The sequence below is a fragment of the Microcaecilia unicolor genome, chromosome 12 (genome assembly GCF_901765095.1).
Source record: "Microcaecilia unicolor chromosome 12, aMicUni1.1, whole genome shotgun sequence".
In the NCBI taxonomy this organism is placed as follows: Eukaryota; Metazoa; Chordata; class Amphibia; order Gymnophiona; family Siphonopidae; genus Microcaecilia; species Microcaecilia unicolor.
In genome coordinates this window covers 87,802,013-87,823,694 of record NC_044042.1, presented here as the reverse complement: position 1 = coordinate 87,823,694, position 21,682 = coordinate 87,802,013, and the positions used below count along the sequence as shown (strand labels likewise).

Sequence of the window (21,682 nt, the reverse complement as noted above, 5' to 3'; positions counted from 1 at the left end):
TAGTGGAATAGCAACATTCCATGTAGAATCTCAAATAGTAGCAACAGTGGAGGAGTGGCCTAGTGGTTAGGGTGGTGGATTGCACGTAGCGGACACACGCCAAAAATGAAATCACTGCAAGGGCCACGTGGTAGCTGTGCGGTAGCTCCATTTCGGCTCATATTGGCGTGCATAGATGCTTAGGCAGCTTAGTAAAAGGGTCCCTTATTTATTTTGTAGCGCTGGACAGAAGCGGAGCGAGGTTGACGGCACGGGGGAGGGGGGGGGGAAGCAAGAGCAGACTTCCGCTGGCGCCGGCACACATTTTCAGTGCAACATGATGAAAAAAATAGGTGTCGGCGCAACTCCCCTGACGCCCCACCTAGCTACACCACTGGCAGTGGAGTGTACCTAGTGGTAATCAGGCTGTGCTATGGGCTGCCCGGCTACCGCCAGGTTAATGCGAAAGCCCTTACTGCTATCTCAATGGGTGGTGGTAAGGGCTCCCCCCCCCCCCACCCCCCCCCACCGGTGGTGGTAAGGGCTCCCCCCCCCCCCCCCCCCACCGAAATGGCCGTGCAGCAAATTCTTTACTTGCCGCACGGCCATTTCTTGTAGGAAAGCGAGACTTCAGTGTCTGCCCCCTTTTGCCGCAGGTTGGTAAAGGGGCCCAAAATGTCATGTTTTCTGTGCTCATTTTTGTTTGGTAATGACATGAAACGGTATAGGATATGTCCCATCCTTACCAGTAAGCAAATACTGAAGTATAAATCTTCTTCTCTGCACTGATGTTTCCAAAGACTGAAAACTAAAATGTGAAGGGAAAAGGCCTCAAAGGTCTGTCATGCTCACTGACAAGTATCAGGATAATTTTCAGCACTGCTACATACTATCCTTCATCATCGGCCTAAAATAACCTCCAAAAAAGCTAATTTGTTTTTATTTTTGATGTCCCATTAATATTCTTCTATTTTATATTTAATGTCCCATCAATAGTCTTCTATATTTTCACCATTTTTCATAAAATCAGCAATACTCACAGTCATAACATAATGTATTTGCAAACACTAAACATTAAATTATATGGCACTTATCTGTCGTATGATTTAATGTTTAGTGTTTGCAAATACTTATCTGCAAAATGATTTAATGGTTAGTGCTACAAAAATGGTATGGGATTTGCGTTACAAGATGTATGAGGAGAGACTTGCTGACCTGAACATGTATACCCTGGAGGAAAGGAGAAACAGGGGTGATATGATACAGACGTTCAAATATTTGAAAGGTATTAATCCGCAAACGAACCTTTTCCGGAGACAGGAAGGTGGGTAGAACTAGAGGACATTAAATTAAATTGAAGGGGGGCAGGCTCCAAAAATGTCAGGAAGTATTTTTTCAGAGAGAGAGTGGTGGATACTTGGAATGCCCTCCTGAGGGAGGTGGTGGAGATGAAAACAGTAACGGAATTCAAAATGCATGGGATAAACATAAAGGAATCCTGCTCAGAAGGAATGGATCCTCAGAAGCTTAGTGGAGATTGGGTGGCAGAGCCGGTGGTGGGAGGCGGGTCTAGTGCTGGGCAGACTTCTACGGTCTGTGCCATGAAAAAGGCAGGTACAAACCAAGGTCACGTATACACATAAAGTAGCACATAGGAGTTTATCTTGTTGGGCAGACTGGATGGACCGTACAGGTCTTTCTCTGCCATCATCTACTGTGTTACTAGTGTTTGCAAATACATTATGCTATGGCTATGAGCAACGCTGATTTTATGAAAAATGGTGAAAATATAGAAGACTATTGATGGGACATTAAAAATAAAAATTTAGGGCCCTGTTTATTGGTGCGCTAGCGTTTTTAGAACGTGCTAACACAAGAGACACCCATAGAAATATATGAGTGTCTCTAACGTTAGCACGCACTAAAAATGCTATTGCACCTTAGTAAACAGGGCCCTTAGATTTTTTTGGAGGTTTTTTTAGGCCAATGATGAAGGATAGTCTATGGCAGTGCTGAAAATTGTTCTGACATTTGTCAGTGAGCATGACAGACCTTTGAGGCCTTTTTCCTCCACATTTTAGTTTTCAGTTTTTGGAAACATCAGTGCAGAGTGAAGAGATTTATACTACAGTATTTGCTGACTGGGTATTCTAGATCATCTGTATGGTAGTCCGTTATTGTTTGAACCATCCTTACCAGTCATCATCTTGCCATCCGCCATCCTTAGCTTTTCTGAAGTTTTTACTAGACCCTTTCCTCGTATTTTGTCAGATCCTGATACTCACTGTCTGATCCTTTACCAACTCTATTTTCTGCCCTTTCTGCAGGTCAAGAAACTGAATCTTAAAATCTAATTTAGTTGCGCCTAATCCACGTGTCTACACTGCTTCAGGTCACTTTTTACCACAGCTTAGTAAAAGGGCCCCTTAGAATATTGTATACAATTCTGGAGAACGAACCTTCAAAAAGAATGGAGTTGGTCCAGAGGGCAGCTACTAAAATGGTCAGTGGTCTTTCTCTTAAAGCGTATGGGGATAGACTTAAAGATCTCAATATGTATACTTTGGAAGAAAGGCAGGTGAAAGAAGATATGACTTAGGAGGCGAGTCTCTTTCATTTGAAAGGAAGCTCTGTAATGAGGGGGCATAGGATGAAGGTGAAACGGGACAGACTCAGGAGCAACCTGAGGAAATACTTCTTCATGGAAAGGGTGATGAATTCGTGGAACGGCCTTCCAGTAGAGATGGTAGTGAAAGCTTGGGACAAGTACATAGGATCTCTAAGGTAGAGGAAGGGATAGCAGATGTATGGATGGGCAGATTCTGGTGACCAGTGAACCCTAAAGCAGGCGACAAAATGTTGGCCACCGTAGGTCACAGTCCGTTAGTTTGAATAAGAGGAGAACAAGAAAGACCGGCTTGAAGCTAAGTAACTCTTCACACTACTACTGTGGAATAGAAATTTGAGTAATATATATTTTTGCATTTGTATAGCTAAGCATTCTCCCAATGATGAAGCAGCCTTGCTCTTGATGCTTTTAGCGACTTTTGAGTTTCGTGAGGCTTTTTCCTCCTGTAGCATAGACTTGCTGGAGTCAGACCACTAGAGAACTCTCAAGATTTATTTATATATATTGATTGTACACTACTGAGGGCTGTACCCTTTTTTTTTTGGGGGGGGGGGCAGATTCTGGATAAGGCCATATGATCTTTATCTGCCTTCATTTTTCTATCTTTCTACATCCAATGCCTTCCCCAATCACTTAGTCAAATTGATTTATTTAACCTTATCATTAACTGGTAAAAAAAAACCATGCTGTCTTGGATCATACAACTGACTGAATTCAACATAATCACCGTCCTTTCCTTTATTTTTATATTGATTCTATTAATTTACACACAATTGAAGTAAGCAACTTATTTCCATTTAGAAATAGGAACAAAATGTACCCACTTTCAGGCCTGTTTGAGCAGAGGTCTTAGTAGATAAGACAGAACCTCTAAGGTACCGTGGAGGGGCATAATCAAAAGGTACGCCCAAGTTTTGTTGAGGACGTCCTCGCAATACGTCCCGATGGAGGGGCGGGAAAACCCGTATTATCGAAACAAGATGGATGTCCATCTTTCATTTCGAAAATACGGTCGGGAATGCCCAAATCTTATTTTGGTCGTCCTTAGAGATGGTTGTCCCTAGACTTGGTCGTTTCTGATTTTTGGCGATAATGGAAACCAAGGACGTCCATCTCAGAAATGACCAAATGCAAGCTCTTTGGTCATGGGAGGAGCCAGCATTTGTAGTGCACTGGCCCCCCCCCTCACATGCCAGGACACCAACCGGGCACCCTAGGGGGCACTGCAGTGGACTTCATAAAATGCTCCCAGGAACATAGCTCCCTTACCTTGTCTGCTGAGCCCCCCAACCTCCCCCCAAAAAAACCCACTACTGTACACCACTACCATAGCCCTTATGGGTGAAGGGGGGCACCTAGATGTGGGTTTTGGATGGCTTGCTGTTTCCTTCACAAATGTAACAGGTAGGGAGGGGGATGGGCCTGGGTCCTCCTGCCTGAAGTGCATTGCACCCACTAAAACTGCTCCAGGTACCTGCATACTGCTGTGATGGACCTGAGTATGACATCTGAGGCTGGCAAAAATATTTTGAAAGATGTTTTTTTCAGGGTGGGAATGGGATTACTGACCACTGGGGGAGTAAGGGGAGGTCATCCCCGATTCTCTCCGGTGGTCATCTGGTCATTTCAGCCACCTTTTTGTGCCTTGGTCGTAAGAAAAACACGACCAGGTAAAGTTGTCCAAGAGCTCATCAGGGACGCCCTTTTTTTTCCATTATGAGTCGAGGACGCCCATGTGTTAGGCACGCCCAAGTCCCGCCTTCGCTACGCCTCCGATACACCCCTTGAACTTTGGCCATCCCTGCGACAGAAAGCAGTTGGGGACGTCCAAAATCGGCTTTCGATTGTACCGATTTGGATGACCCTGGAAGAAGGACGCCCATCTTCCGATTTGTGTCAAAAGATGGGCGTCCTTCTCTTTCGAAAATGAGCCTGATAGTATCTTAGGACATATCCCATCTGTTCCCAATGCACATCCACTTTCAGCTATCTCAAATTTTGGGAGCACAGTGACAGAAAGAGGCAATGCGAGAGCACAAGGATGGAAACAGGTATCAAAGGAGCATAGGAATAGATGCAGAAAAGCACATGTACCTGGTCAGCTGTGATTAGAGGCTCCTCATTAATACCAGAGTCATGTTCACTTTTCTCATTTAGCTCCTCTTCCTCTTTCTCGTGGATCTGAAAAAAAAGATAATTGTTTATCTATAGTTGTTATTCCTTTGATGCCAGCAGTAAATACATGATCTGTGGTACATGCTGGGTCAGTGGACTCTTCCAAAGCTTTACTGGGGTTTCCTGCTGTTCCTCAATTCATTCCATACGTTAAGGATTAACTTGCTCAACTAGAGGAAGAACAAGTCCCAAATGGAGGGTAAGTGTGTAGCTGTCGTAAGAGAGCAGGAGCCCTGTTTACTAAGCTGTGCTGTAGGCGCGCTAGTGTTTTTAGCTCGCACTAAAAGTTAGCATGTGCTAATGTTAGAGACACCCATAGAAATATATGGGTGTCTCTAGTGTTAGCGAGTTCTAATTTTTAGCGCAAGCTAAAAACGCTAGCGTGCCTTAGTAAACAGGGTCCCAAATGTTTTAGCTAAGTAATTACTATTCTTTGATGACAAGGAGCTACAATGAGCCATATTGATAAGAGCTGCCTTCAAAACAGAGAGGAAAAAGAGCAAAACATGAACAATTACAATGCATGGAACACATGCAAAAAAACAAACATTTTTGTTAGAGGTCAAATCTACATTTTCATCTTCTGCTCCTTTTTGTTTTTTACTAACTGCATTACAGAGACGGTCTATGATCAGGAAGCAAAGACCAGGATTTCCTCTGGGGCTGTAAATGGTTGACTTTGAAATATCCCCAGTTGATTTGGGAACCAGTAGCTTTGCCTGGGAGGTCTGCTTAGGAATATTCTATGACTACTAGAAGCAAGGATCTAATATATGCAGCTTTGGGAGGTGAGTTCCTCTGCCTAGACTGGATGCATCTGTGGTCAGAATAATCAGATGCTAGGAAATTTGAAAGGAAACACTACTACTACTACAATTTATCATTTCTATAGAGCTACAACTAAGGGTCCCTTTAACCAAGCTGCAGTAAAAGAGGGCCTGCGCTGGTGTCGGCGCGTGGTTTTCATGCATGCTGAGGCCCTGCAGGAAATGGCCATGCAGGCAAGTAAAGCACTTGCCGAACGGCCATTTTGAGGGGGAGCCCTTACCGCCACCCATTGAGGTGGTGGGAAGGACTCCCACGCTAACCTGGCAGCACACGGCACTGCCCAATTACCGCCGGGTATACTCCAGCGCTACAAAAATCAATATATTTTTGTAGCACTGGATATGACGGCACGCTAGGGGTGGGAAGTACCGCTGGGCTGTTGTGGTAGCCCTAGGTTCTATAACAGAATTGGCACTCATGGAGTAAAAAGAATGAGAAATGATCTGAGAAGAACTGAGAAGTCGTCACATGATTACCAGTAAAATTCAATGCAAAAAATATTCAGGATCATGGACTAGGGATGGAAAACTTAATTGGTTGATTGAGTAACTGAGGGGGCAATTACTTTTTTGCATGGATGATGTAGATGTTGGATAATTTTATTCCTTAAATAAATTAAGTAATAATTTAAAACTGCATTATATTGAGGCTTCCATAACGATAGCGGATAGTGAATGCTCTGTATCAGGCCTTTGAGAAAATATAATATTTTGAGTGGTGAAGAACATAAGGATAGCCATACTGGGTCAGACCAGAGGGAAGGGAAAGTGAAATGGGACTTGATATACTGCCTTTCTGAGGTTTTTGCAACTACATTCAAAGCGGTTTACACATATTCAGGTACTTATTTGTACCTGGGGCAATGGAGGATTAAGTGACTTGCCCACAGTCACAAGCAGCTACAGTGGGAATTGAACCCAGTTCCCCAGGATCAAAGTCCACTGCACTAACCACTAGGCTACTCCTCCATGTAACCCAGTCTTCTGCTTCAAACAGTGGCCAATCCAGGTCACAAGTACCTGGCACAATCCCAAAGAGTAACAAGATTCAGGAACCCTAGAAAGTAGCAGCATTCCATGCTACCAAACCCCAGGGATAAGCAGTGGCTTTTCCAATGTCTTTATTAACATCAAATTATGGACTTGTCCTCCAGGTTAGAGAATATCATGTGGGATCTGTCTTCATCCCTGCAGGTTCTGTCTCCATCCCTGTCCCATCTCTGCAGGTTTTGTCTCCATTCCCACCCCGTACCCGCAGATTCTGTCCCCAACCCCCACGGGCACTGTCCTCATCTGATGAAGCCTCGAACACTTATGATTTATTTATTTATTTATTTATGGTTCATTTATACCCCACAGTTTCCCACAAATGCAGGCACAATGTGGCTTACATGAATTACAAAAGTAGAGAAGTACAACACATGAATTTTACAGCACAATAAGGAGAGAACACTAACAACAATTAGGGTGACTAATAAGCAGAATTACTAATGGAGTAAGTTTTTTCAAAAAGGAACGTTTTCAACATCTTCTTGAAAAGGTGATGATCAGATTGAGATTTTAGGTTCAGAGGTAAAGCATTCCAAGTCATCGGGCTGGAGTAGTGAAAAGTAGAGGCAAAAAGAAGCTTGTATTTGACACCCCGGCAAGACGGATAATGAAGTTGGAGATAGGTGCGGGCTGTGTTGATGGCATTTCTAGGTGGGAGGTCTATTAGAGGAATCATGTATTCCGGAACAATATGCTGTGCAAGCTGACTTCTACTACCCCAAGGAACCCTAATCCACCCTGTTAAAATGTCCAGGGGTACAAAATACAACCCATTCTGTATGACCTAGTGGGGGAGAAATATGCCCTATGAATCAATGTTATGATTTTTTTAATCTGTGGATGAAGAATATAAGTCATTAACAATCTCAGGATTCAGTCTAGCTCTCCTGTGTTCCACAGTCCTTCCAGCAATAGAAAATGTCTTCTCAGAAGATGTGCCAGTGTCAGGAATGTACAGGATCCCTCATGCAAATTTTGCCAGGTGTGGCCAGCACTTTTGCTTGATTTTCCAAAAAAATGAAAACATCATCGCCTGCATCACTCGAGCATAAATAACTGTCCAATTCATTAACAGCTTTCAAAGTAGAGAATGACACCGGGGCAAAGTTTGTCCTCATCCCCATGGGCTCTATCCCTATCCCTGCCCCATCCCCACGAGATTTGTTCCCGTCCTTTCAGCCTCTGTCCCTGCCCCGTCCCATCCCTGCAGGCTCTGTCCTCGTCCCCATTCCTGCGGTTACCCCGGGTTCCCATTCCCGTATCATTCTCTACTCCATGAATGTCTCCAAACCATTTTTACACCCAGATATGTTTAACCACTGTTAGCACATCCTCCAGCAATGAATTCCAGAGCTTAACTAGTCATTGAGTGAAAAAATGTTTTCTCCTTCCATTTGAAAAAGTATCATGATGTAACATGTTTACTCAGGTTCCCCTTGTCTAAAATTACACAGGCTATCTACAGTGCAGGTAGGTCCCGGCATGTTGCGAGGTGTATTGGGAAAGGGAAAGGGTAGGACACGAAAGGGCCAGGGCTTTTTTGTCCAGAGAAGGATTGTGACTAGGGGACCAGATGTCAATGGGGGAAGGGGGTGTTTGGCAGAAAGGACCAAAGAGTATGTGGTGTGTGGGGAGGGAGGGGAAGTCAGTTGACAGCTATAGCCTATATGAATATCTATGTTGCTGTGCTTAGGAAATCAGTGTTGTATAGTAACTAAATAAAAATAACAAGTTATTGTACTTAAGTAAAGGTTTTGTCACTTTTACTTGTAAAGAAGTACAGGAAACATATTTTACTTTTACTGAAGTCATAATTTCACCAGTTTTTACTACTTTACTCAGTTACATCTGATGCTTGCAGTTAAAAGTAAAAGCAGAATTGAGATATAATGATGATGATTCCTCAGTAAACCAAATGACAGCAAAACCTGGAACAGGATTTTGCTATTGCAAACCTCATCACACAAACAGTGGATCATCCCATCTTAAATGCTGCTGTTCAGGGAAAACAGCCAGAACAGTGGAGTGCCTGTGTTTGTTGAACTGGTTACTGGCCTCCAGCCAAACAGATCAATGATGAAGTGGGTCACTTCGAAATAGAGATGAAGCTGAAGCTGGTTGCAATTCATGGTGAACAAACATATGTCTCTTTCATCCCATGGAAAATTTTACATTGGGGTGACCTGTCCACTGGATTGAGATTCTTTAGAGAGGAAGCCTGCATGTCTGGCCTTAAGACTGAAGGGTTCAGACACATTTGACGATCTTGCATCAGTCCTTGAAGATATTCAAACAGACTTTGCCATCAGACGAAAAATTGTTAGAATAAAAGCAGACAATGATTCCAACTTTGTGAAAGCCTTCTCTCTAACTGGACAGCACAATGATTTATTTATTTTATTACATTTGTATCCCACATTTTCCCACCTATTTGCAGGCTCAATGTGGCTTACAGAGTTTGGTTATGACATAATCATTCCATGATATCAGATACAATTGGTGATGTACAAAGCTTGAGAAAGAGAAGAGAGAGGGAAGGTGTTAGGCAGGATAGAAGGTGGACTTTAATGATTGGGTGGATTGGTGAGGTAGTTGTCTAAGGTTATGGGTTCTCTTTGTAGGCCTTGTTGAAGAGATGTTGGTAATGAAGGTGGAGATAATGAATATGCAAGTGATGAGTTAGACAGCACTACTTCTAATGCAAATGATAATGCAGATAATAAGCCATGCAGATTATTGCAACGGAATCTACGTGGGCTGCAAAGAACAACTCATAAAAGAACTCCAGACCGCCCAAAATACAGCAGCCAGGCTGATATTCAGCAAAACACGCTTCAAAAGTGCCAAACCCCTCCGAGAAAAGTTGCACTGGCTCCCAATCAAAGAACGGATCATCTTCAAAATCTGCACCTTAGTCCACAAAATCATATACGGCGTAGTCCCAGAATACATGACAGACCTCATAGACTTACCAATAAGAAACAAAGTCAGATCATCAAGATCCTACCTAAACCTACACTACCCAAATTGCAAAGGACTGAAATACAAAACAACTTACGCAGCCGGCTTCTCCTACATAAGCGCACAACTATGGAATGGGCTCCCAAAAGCTGTGAAAACAATCCACGACCACTTGAACTTCAGGAAATCACTAAAAACCAACCTCTTCAAAAGGCCTACCCCAACGACCCCACGTAACCCTCTTCACCTACCAACACAGCACGACTATGATTGCACAGGACAACACGCAATCTTCATCCATTCCGACCCTCCACTTATACATCACACGATCACTATACAACTTTGTATTTGTTATCCACCGACTGGGCAAACGCCTTTGACGGTACTATGTAAGCCACATTGAGCCTGCAGATAGGTGGGAAAATGTGGGCTACAAATGCAATAAATAAAAATAAATAATGACAGGGATGATGATACAGCATTCTTTGTCAAACAGAGATTCCCTTATGTTTTGAAATTGTATTTCCGATACATGGCTGATAGTTTTTTGGGTTCAAAGATAAATATATTTCCTGATATATCAAGGGAATCGCAGACTAGGAGGTGTGAACTCTTGGCTTTTAAGCCAAGAATCACTGCCCTAGGTGGGACCTTCCTAGTGCGATTCCCTTGTAAGTGTTTTATTTCCTTATTACTTATTTGTTGAACCCAAGAAATTACAAGAGTTTGTGGAGTTGAAAGAACAGATGAAGAACCCTCTGCAGCAACTTCCTTTAGTTACCACTGTGCCGGCTGCAATTACCGATTAACCTTCCTCCCTCAGAAAATATGAATTTGTAAGATTATCCACTTGGTGTTTTTCTTATTTTCTTCGAGATTGTTTTCCTGATCTTGGATCCCCCAATTGTGGACAATTATATATATTGTTGAGAGAAAATGTTTTTTCTTTTTCCTTATATTAATTTCTATTTTTCCTTACATTTATGTGATAAATGTGAATGTAATTAAGTAAAATGATAAATAAAAAAATTTAAAAAAAAAACCAGCGATTCCCTTGATCAATACCTACAGACCCAGTCAGAAGACATCAGTAATACTGCAGCCTGGCCTAACTCGAAGGAACATTTTATCAGACTGAACATTCCTCTTCCTGCTAGTGCTGGTATTGAACACTTTTTTAAAGCTGTGCTGGATTAAATGACCCACAAGTGCCCTCGCATGAGTGTCAGTTATTTTCAAAAATTTTGTTTTACTAGAAGCAAAGTGGATTGAAATTTAGTGGCCCTTTTACAAAGGCGCGCTGAAAAATGGCCTGTGGTAGTGTAGACGCATGTTTTAGGCACGCGCAGAATCATTTTTCAGCGCACCTGTAAAAAAAATGCCTTTTTTAAATTTGTGCCGAAAATTGCCGCGTGTCCATTTTGGGTCTGAGACCTTACCACCAGCCATTGACCTAGCAGTAAGATCTCACGTGGTAACCAGGCAGTAATGGTCTATGCTCGTAGAGTGATGATTACCACCCACTCACCAGGAAATAAAAATATTTTCCGATGCACGTCAAAAATGAAATTACCGCACGGGCCACGTGGTAGCCTGGCGGGAACTCAAAATTCACGCATGTTGTGGTTTAGTAAAAGGGCCCCTTAGAGAATAAAGTTGTTGGGATAAAAAAACATTAATAATAGGTGCATTCATTGTAGTGGTGGTACTTTTACGTTTTATTCAAAAAGTATTATAATAGGCAATAACTTTTTTTCTTTCACTTAAGTATAGTTTTTAAAATTTGTTCTTTGCTGTGCTTTTACTTTTACTTAAGTATTAAAATATACATTGTTACTTTTACTTAAGTACTTTGACCCAGTGCTTTGGACAACACTGTAGGAAGTGGATAATTGGATATCTCTGTGCCTGCTGTTTTCCCATCCATACTTCAGAGATGTTTGTTTCTAAAATGGCTTTTTCTGATGCATGTAGTGATTCACAGATGTCCATTTCCCAGTGTATTTTAGAGCAAACTGTATGTCAGCAGATCCTATTCTAAAATAGTATGGAACTTCAGACGGACATCTGATTTCATGGAGTGGAGGAGTGGCCTAGTGGTTAGGGTAGTGGACTTTGGTCCTGGGGAACTGAGGAACTGAGTTCGATTCCCACTTCAGGCACAGGCAGCTCCTTGTGACTCTGGGCAAGTCACTTAACCCTCCATTGCCCCATGTAAGCCACATTGAGCCTGCCATGAGTGGGAAAGCATGGGGTAGAAATGTAACAAAAAAAAAGAATTCCCATTGGAACATTTTTTCTAAAATCCTGTTCAATATCTCAGAATAATCATTTAGAACAAACAAAAAAAAATGATCAGGCATTAATTGCAACTCCTTTCCACTTACTAAATAGTAAATCAAAAAATTCTTGAATTCACTTGACATAAAGTTTGACTGAACTTGTGAAAGGTCCAATAATCCACTTTACACCTTAGGGGGGGGGGGGTATGTTTACTAAGGTGCGTTAGCATTTCTAACGCGCCTTTAAAGTTAAGGCATGTTAAACGCTAACATGCCTATACATTTCTGTGGGCATGTTAGCGTTTAACGCGCATAAACGCCTATAGTGCACCTTAGTAAGCATAGGTGTTAGTTCTGGAACTGTCCATTTTTTGTGCCACTTTAAAAAAAAATGTTTTAAAACAGAAAAGACTTTAAGGATGTAATTTAACAAAGGAATTTTTGCATGTGAAGGGGCTTAAATAAAATTACCTCTGGGGTTATATATCTAAAAGCATGTGATTACTTCTATGTGACTCATGAGAAAGTGTGTTCAGGGCTAGTAGTAGCAGGGAAGGAGTCTACAGTTTTGCTGCTTTGTCCCTATTATTTTATGAAGACATAAATGCCTTTGCGTCTTTATCAAGGCTGGGCCGAGGGCATATGATGTCCGAGGTGAACCTTACAGTACAGCATCTCCCCCTCCCTCCCCTTTCCTACTGTCCTAGGTGTCCATCATCTCCACCTTCTTTCTCTACACCCTCCGAGATGTCCAAGATCAGCCTCCTCTTTTTTTCCTCTGCTGCCACCACCCTATGGTTCTACTCCACCTGAGCTCCAGACTGCTGTTGCTGCAAAACAAAACGTCAGCCCAGTTGCAGGCCTTTGAGCACCTGCACGCTCATCACCTGTCAGCTCCTGCCCCCTCTGAAACAAACTTCTTGTTGGAAGGGGTGAGACAAGGAAAGACTTGCCCTGTACCCCTCCTCTTTAATTCCCTTACCCCTTAGTTGTTCTGTCTGTCTACCTGTCTTCAGTGACATAGCCAAGGGTGGGCCTGGGTGGCTTTGGACTCAGGCCCACCCAGTAGCAGCACACCTATGATGTGACTGGCAGGGATTCCGAAGCCCCACTAGCTGAAAACTTCCAATAACTGTCCCTCCTGCATACCTTGTAAATAGCAGATCTTCACCTGCCGCAAGCAGTGACTGATACATACCGCTCACACCAGCCCCATAGCCTTCCCTCTGACGTATTCCCGCCTATGAGGAAACAGGAAGTTGCAGCAGTGGGAAGGCTGTAGGGCCAACATGAGCAGTGTGTATGAGTTGCTTCTCACTGCCAGTGAAAATCTGCTATTTAAAAGGTATGTGGGAGAGGGGGGATGTTTGAGACCATATGGCATGCAGGCGAGAGAAGGAGAGACCAAATCACCTGTAGGACTGGGTGGGGTTCTTCTGCCCACCCATCTTGGGCCCAGGCCCACCCAAAATTGGATGTCTGGCTACGCCCCTGCCTGTCTTATTTAGATTGTGAGCTCTTTGAGCGTGGATTGTCTTTTCGTGTGTGGTGTACAGTGCTGTGTATGCCTTGCAGCGCTATAGAAATGATAAGTAGTAGTAGTGTGCTTGGGTGCTCAAAAGCCTGTGCTACAGCATCTTAAGTACCACACTGCTGTCAGACATACATCCCAGATCTGTATGCAATTAATAAGTCATTTAGGTGCTAACAATTAATTATTGGTGTTAACAAGCACTTAATTGGCAGTAATTAGGAGTTACACGTGGATCTGCCCTGTGCCTTGTTCTATAACATGCGTACTTAAATGTCATAGCGTACAACTCCAAAGGGGAGTAGCCATGCATGGGAGGGGCAGGGGTGTTCCCAGAAATTAGGCACAATATTATGGAATACTTGCATTTGCACACCTACATAAGTATTACCATACTGGGACAGACCACAGGTCCATCAAGCCCAGCATCCTGTTTCCAACAGTGGCCAATCCAGGTCACAAATACCTGGCAAGATCCCAAAAAAGTACAAAACATTTTATACTGCTTATCCCAGAAATAGTGGATTTTCCCCAAGTCCATTTAATAATGGTCTATGGACTTTTCCTTTAGGAAGCCGGCCAAACCTTTTTTAAACCCCATTAAGCTAACCGCCATGCTGATTTCATTTGCTATAAGTATTTGCCAGGGGCGTAGTCAGACTTTGGCAGGAGGGGGGTCCAGAGCCCGAGGTGAGGGGGCACATTTTAGACCCTCCCCCCAGCGCCAACCCTTTCGACCCCCCCTTCCCGCCAACCCTCCCCCGCTGCTGTCACCATCGGGTACGTTTGCTGATGGGGGTCTCCAACCCCCGCCAGCCAAAATCCTCTTCAGCTCTGGTCTCTGGCGCGGCCACGTTGCTGATCTGTAGTGCAAGGATTCTGTTTCTGTGAGTCTGACGTCCTGCACGTTCCTATGTTCCTACGTGCAGGACATCAGACTCAAAGAAACAGATTCCTTGCACTACAGATCAGCAACACGGCTGCGCTGGAGACTGGCGCTGAAGAGGACTTTGGCTGGTGGGGGTTGGGGACCCCCCCGCCAGCAAAGGTACCCGACGACAGCGGTGGCGGCGAGAGGGGAGGTTGAAGGGGTTGGCAGCAGCGAGGGGGCCAGGGCCAAATCTACGGGGGCCCATGCCCCCACGTAGCTACACCCCTGGTATGCGCACAACCTTTTGGAACACCCCTGACGTGCTTGTGCCACTTCCATGGCCATGACCCCTTTTCAGACACACACTATGGGAGTTAGGCGCCCTGCCTTATAAAATAGAGTGCAGCCAGATGTGTGCACATATTCTAATGGGTACCAATTAACTCAATAATTGGTTGTTAGCAGCCAACTATTGATGGTTCAGAGCTCATTATTCAGTCAATTTGCATGCAATCTCGGCAGCATGCACAAATTTGGGAGTGCAAATCCGGGCACCATGTACAGAATCCAGGGGGCGAGTGCCTTTACAAAATACGATCGTAGCACGGATCATCCTGTTGCCTAAATTTGGCACTATTTATTGAATCTAGCCCACAGTTTATTCAGTACCTATCACCTTCCACAGCAATCATAATGTTTATGTTCATTTCAGATATACTGTACCTCCTTACCAGTTTCATAGAACAAAGCAGTTTAGAAAAACTACAGGAAATAAAAAGGAAAAGAACTACTAGAAAAGAAACACACACTCGAAAAACATAAGAATAGTCCTACTGCGTCAGACCAATGGTCCATCTAGCCCAGTATCCTATTTTCCAAACAGTGGCCAAGCCAGGTCACAAGTACCTGGCAGAAACCCAAATAGTGGCAACATTCCATGCTACCAATCCCGGGGCAAGCAGTAGCTTCCCCACATCTGTCTCAATAGCAGACTATGGACATTTCCTCCAAAGACTTGTCCAAACCTTTTTTAAACCCAGATATGCTAACCACTGTTACCACATCCTCCGGCAAAGAGTTCCAGAGCTTAACTATTCATTCAGTGAAAAAATATTTCCTCCTATTTCTTTTTAAAAGTATTTCCATGTAACTTCCTTGAGTGTTCCCTAGTCTTTGTACTTTTTGAAAATCGATTCACTTCTACTCGTTCTACACCACTCAGGATTTCGTAGACCTCAATCATATCCCCCCTCATCTGTCTGTTTTCCAAGCTGAAGAGCCCTAACCTCATATGAGAGGAGTTTCATCCCCTTTATCATTTTGGTCGCTCTTCTTTGAACCTTTTCTAATTCCGCTTTATCTTTTTTCATATAACAGTTTATTCACTAGGTTTCACTGTATCTGATTCAGTAAGAGGCAGTTCAGAAGGGATGAGAAGGTGCATGATAGGGGAAGCATGCAGATTGTGCCTCATGGGATGAACTGCAATCCCTCTTCCTGTGTGTGTGTGTGTGTGTGTGTGCGTGCGTGCATCTTCATGTGTCTCTCTATATATATGCACATTTACTCGGAAAAATCCCTCTTCCTGTGTGTGTGTGTGTGTGTGTGTGCGTGCGTGCGTGCGTGCATCTTCATGTGTCTCTCTATATGTATACACATTTACTCGGAAAACTAGGTCAGTCTGTGAATAAATGTGCAGAGCAAGCATCCAAACTGCATGAAGACTGAGCATATTTCTTAAGTGCGTGAATCCTGCAACACAACGAAACCAAAGCACGTAATGAACACCACATAACTCTTCTTCCCTACGATTCTCTAATGTGTCTGTAAGACATGAATCTCATTCGACCATAACATCACTTTGTATTTGTTTCTTCACCGGAGGTGGCTAACGCCTCACGGTACTATGTAAGCCACATTGAGCCTGCAAAAAGGTGGGAAAATGTGGGGTACAAACGTGGAGGAGTGGCCTAGTGGTTAGTGTGGTGGACTTTGGTCCTGGGGAACTGGGTTTGATTCCCACTGCAGGCACAGGCAGCTCCTTGTGACTCTGGGCAAGTCACTTAACCCTCCATTGCCCCAGGTACAAATAAGTACCTGTATATAATATGTAAGCCGCATTGAGCCTGCCATGAGTGGGAAAGCGCGGGGTACAAATGTAACAAATAAAAAAATAACAAATAAATAAAAAAATATGTGCCCCGCCTCCCCCTCCAAAACTACTCTCCTGTTGTCTGATGTGGTGCATGCCTTAAAGATAGGCAAACAAACAGGCAGAGTCTGGCTGAGACTCACGCTTATCTTATGGAATTCTAGAAGTCATACACACATCTCCAGCATCTAGGCACAAAGTGGTTACACACCTGAATTATGGGTGCGTACTTCACTGTTAGGCTAATCAAACATATAAACGGCGAGTGACCGTACTCACTCGCAAATGCGCAGTAGAGACCTTCTCTGCCCCGCCCCCACGTCAATACGTGATGACGGGGGACGGAACACAGAGGGTCTGTACTGCGCATTGCTGAGGGAGGGACACCGCCGTCTAACGCTCCCCCCACCCGTCGCCACCAACCTTCTACCCGGTCGGGCCCTCGCTCCACTATTGAAACAGCGAGGGTCCGGGAACACAGCACTGAGCTCTGCTGAGCTGCCGACATCGCCCTTCCTTCTTCTTCTCTGCCTCTGTCCCGCCCTCAACGACGTTACGTCACACGAGGGCGGGACAGGCAGAGAAGAAGAACGAAGGCCGATGTCGACAGCTCAGCAGAGCTCAGTGCTGCGTTCCCGGACCCTCGCTGTTTCAATAGCGGAGCGAGGGCCCGGCCGGGTGGAAGGTGGGTGGTGACGGCTCGGTGGGGGGGCGCGAACTCGGAGGGGGAGGGGCAGCGGCGAACTCGGCAGTGGGGGCGGGCCTTTCAACCCCCCCTTCCTATAATAGCCCGTTTTTACGGGCTCAAAGTCTAGTATTCTATAAAAGAAAGTAGGCGCTTACTTTCTTCTACTGAATAGACATCATAGAATTACACCCAGTGAATTGCCTCAGGTCATGCCAAAACTGTGGCAGGGTCTCAGGATTAGAACCCATGGAGTCATGTTTCTTGATTCTAAGCTTTAAGCTTTTGAGTAGTTCCTGCTCAGACATTCATTGATGGCATTAATACTGCAGCCTGGGACACTCAGTTCTCAGTTTTCACAGCCTGCCCCATGAGATCAGTTCATTCTGATTTGTTTTCAAATTCCTCCTCTCCCAGTGTGGATTTCTCCTCCTTGTTTTGTCTGCTAAACATTTCACATGAAGGGAAGACAACAGTTAGAGTAAGTACCTCTGAGTCAGAGCCATTTTCACTCAGCACTTCCATGCTCGACTCCCTCCAGTTCTCACATATGGATGGGATATAGCTATTGGTGAGAGCATCCCAAACCCTGCAAAGAAAAGAGCCATTGTTAATGTGATTAGCTGGCAGCTGGGGCTTGACCTGGCTAGAGACAGGGCCCTCTCTGTGTCCCAGGGTGAAATCATCCCCCACCCAGTGTTCGCTGCAGGGACTCAACAGCAAAATATAGAAGTGTGAAAGAGATGCCTATGTAGAACAGTTCAAAAAGATCAGGAAAAAAGATTAGTTCCATTGCTATTTATATACTGGAAAACTGCAGCCCCCACCCCCTAAAAGGGATTGAGGAAACACAACATTTTTTCACGGAGAGAGTGGTGGATACTTGGAATGCCCTCCCGCGGGAGGTGGTGGAGATGAAAACGGTAACAGAATTCAAAAATGTGTGGGATAAACGTAAAGGAATGGATCCGCAGAAGCTTAGCGGAGATTGGGTGGCAGAGCCAGTGGTTGGGAGGCGGGGCTAGTGCTGGGCAGACTTCTACGGTCTGTGCCCTGAAAATGGCAGATACAAATCAAAGTCAGGTATACACATAAAGTGGCACATGTGAGTTTATCTTGTTGGGCAGACTGGATGGACCGTACAGGTCTTTCTCTGTCGTCATCTACTATGTTACAACGGGGTAGGGGTTATTCATTTGTAGATAATACCCAGTGCTTACAATCATGAAGACCTTGGAGAACTTGTCCTTATAGTACAGTGATGTTAGCTCATTTTTAAGTTGAGGCCAGTCTGGGTCCAAAACTGCTGATGGAGAGCCAAAAACATATCTTCCTACTTTGGCCCGTGATACCATCCAAAGTGTGCCAATGATATCCTCCTTCAAATGCCCTCCTTACTTAGGCTTATGCTAGCAATCTCTCTCTTCCCGCCCCAATCAAATATCACCTTCACCCCCCCCCCCCCCCCTCCAGGTCCAGCATCTTTCCCTACACTTATCCCCCACCAAACAGGTCCAGTTTCTCTCCATCTCCCTTACCTTCCTGCCTCACTAGGTCCTGCATCTCCTTCTCCCTTCCTTTCTGCTCCCCTTCCCTACCCACCTGCACCAGCAACTCTCCTACTCCCTTCCCTTGTGCATTACCAAGCTCAGCATCTCTCTTTCTCCCTTCCCCACTAACAGCTCCAGCATTTCTCAGACTCCCTCCTCAGCTCTTCTGCTGACCATCACCCCAACACTGACCCAGACCCACCTCTAAAGGCAGGAGAGCCCCATTGCTCCTTCCTCAAGTGCCTGCATCTTTCAAAATGGTGGTACCTGAACTCTAGTAGTATGTTCAAGGGGTTAGTCTGCCAAATAAGGCAATTCTTTGGGCATTGCCTGGCAGACTGGCCCTTAGCAGATAAGGTTTGGAAGGTTGGATGATTGCCTGAGGGAGGAGGGTTCAGCAAGGCCCACCCTAGAGGTCTATCCACCATTGGCTCATGGGCCTTGCACTGAAGGTTATAGTGTACCCATAGGAGCAGTGAGTGAAGCTCATGAATTTACATTATAAGGGTGAGAGGGAAGCAAAATCTAAGCGGTGACAAGGACACAGGAGAATGTCTCTATTTTTATAGTGTTCAAATAATATAGCCTTGGTTTATAAAACTATTAAAGCAGTCTTATAACATATATAAACCTAGAAGTCCACTAATAAGCAATTGAAACAACTCGTACATTTATTAAAATACTGACAAAAATATTCTAAAAACAATCATTAACCATCAAATGACAAGCAAAAATGTTCACCATCATTAATATCGATATGAGGTCCACCCACAAATGGCTTGCATTAACACTACTAAACAAATTAAGGTATGTACTTATCTGATGACACAGTTATTTCATCCACTAATCAAATGCCCGGTGAAATATCCGAGCATATCCGAGAGGAATGTTTTCTATTTTCTATTGTCTTATCTCCTGGAGATGCCAAGGGACCAGTGCTATTTAACAAATGTATAAATGATATAGAACCCGGAATGACAAGTGAGGTGATTAAATTTGCAGATGATATAAAACTATTCAAGGTTGTTAAAACATAAGCAGACTGTGAAATATTGCAGGAAGACCTTAGGAAATTGGAAGACTGGGCATCGAAAAGGTAGATGAAATTTAATGTGGACATATGCAAGGTGATGCACATTGGAAAAAATAATCCGAATCATAGTTACTTGATGCTAGGGTCCAACTTGGGAGTCAGCACTCAAGCAAAAGATCTAGGTGTCGTTGTAGATAGTACGCTGAAATCTTCAGCTCGGTGTGCGGTGGTGGCCAAAAAAGCAAATAGGATGCTAGGAATTATTAGGAAAGGGATGGTGAATAAGACTGAAAATACTATAAAGCCTTTGTATCGCTCCATGGTGCGTCCGCACCTTGCGTATTGCATTCAGTTCTGGTCACTGTATCTCAAAAAAGATATAGCGGAATTAGAAAAGGTTCAAAGAAAAGGGGATGGAACTCCTCTCGTACGAGGAAAGACTAAAGAGGTTAGGGCTTTTCAGCTTGGCAAACAGATGGATGAGGGGAGATATGATTGAGGTCTACAAAATCCTAAGTGGTGTAGAACGAGTAGAAGTGAATCGATGTTTTACTTGTTCTAAAAAGCACAAAGACTAGGGGACACTTAAGAAAGTTACATGGAAATACTTTTAAAACAATAGGAGGAAATATTTTTTCACTCAACGAATAGTTAAGCTCTAGAACCTTTTGCCCGAGGTTTAAAAACGATTTGGACAAATTCCTGGAGGAAAAGTCCATAGTCTGCTTGCCCTGGGATTGGTAGCATGGAATGTTGCCACAATTTGTATTTCTTCCAGGTACTTGTGACCTGGATTGGCCACTGCTAGAAACAGGATACTGGGCTAGATGGACCATTGGTCTGACCCAGAATGGTTACTCTTATGAAAATCTCAGACTTCCTGTAATTGAGCTGGTAACCCGCTACCTCACCAAAGTGTGGGGAGCTGGTCAGTGGGAATTAAGCAGGCAGGAGATACTCCTGCCCCGTTAACTCCACTGAATATGAATCCCACTGTCTATATGCCCTTTGCTGGAAACAAACCTTCCTGGGCTGACTGGTCCCAGAGCTACTTTAGTTTCCAGTTCACCCCCTTCTCCCAGTCACTGATTAAAATCTGTATAAATGACCTCTGATTAGTGGTAGAGATTTGTTTCCTTGGGATGTCCCTTAGGCAGGCGGCAGCTCAAATCTGATGTAACTAGATCAATCCCCAGATGAGCATCTGTTTGCTCTGCAAGCAAATATCTTTTTTTCCTTCTGTTGAAGCTCTGCGGCAGTCCAGCTCCTCTTTCTTTTTGGAAATCCACCTGCTTGCTTTAGTCCTAGGAAATTGGGGACTCTTCCTATTGGTAGTTGAGTGCCAGCTCCCCACATCACCTCTGACCCTGTCTCTCTCTCTCTCTAACTGCAACAGTGGCATCCCATAGATCTAACAGTACATGGAGAGTTAATCTTGTCATGGCATTCCAGCAACTGCTTTTGAGTTTGTCTGATAGGGTCCAAATGAATCCAGCAAAGGTTATGCCATTACCTGCCTGAAACAAGAAGTAGCACTTCTTCTGTTTCTGGTTTTACTCCAGCAGGGAATGAAAACTCCAGAATGTGGTCTGGTTCCTACTCAGTTCTTTACAAACTGTTTTTTGTCAAACGTCTTCGTGTATTTCCTACCCCCCTTTTGTTTTTAGGTTTCAAAGTATTAGTCTAATTAATTTTTAATGAATTTTATGTTTATAATTTGTAACCTAGGCCACCTTTTGTTTTATTCTCCCCATTTTTATATATTTTTTTAATATTACATTTAATTGTAAACTCCTTTGATATTTACTATGCTATTGCAATATACCAAATAAAGATTTCTTGAACGTTGGACTGAAAACTTCTTATAGGGGCCCTTTTACTGTACCCTGTGTGCTAAGAGGGTATTACCGTGGTAGGTATCCCACAGCAGTTTCCCGCTCAGCACGTGCTCATCCCA

At 44.0% G+C, this 21,682-nt stretch overlaps 1 protein-coding gene across 1 annotated transcript in view; it reads right to left on the bottom strand.

The window, feature by feature from the left end:
- FEZ1 (fasciculation and elongation protein zeta 1) overlaps positions 1-21,682 on the bottom strand; it is a 99,016-nt gene that overhangs the window by 50,090 nt on the left and 27,244 nt on the right. Inside the window, 2 exon segments of the mRNA XM_030221134.1 lie at positions 4,703-4,789; positions 17,632-17,731. Of these exon segments, the coding sequence (XP_030076994.1) occupies positions 4,703-4,789; positions 17,632-17,731 (187 nt within the window).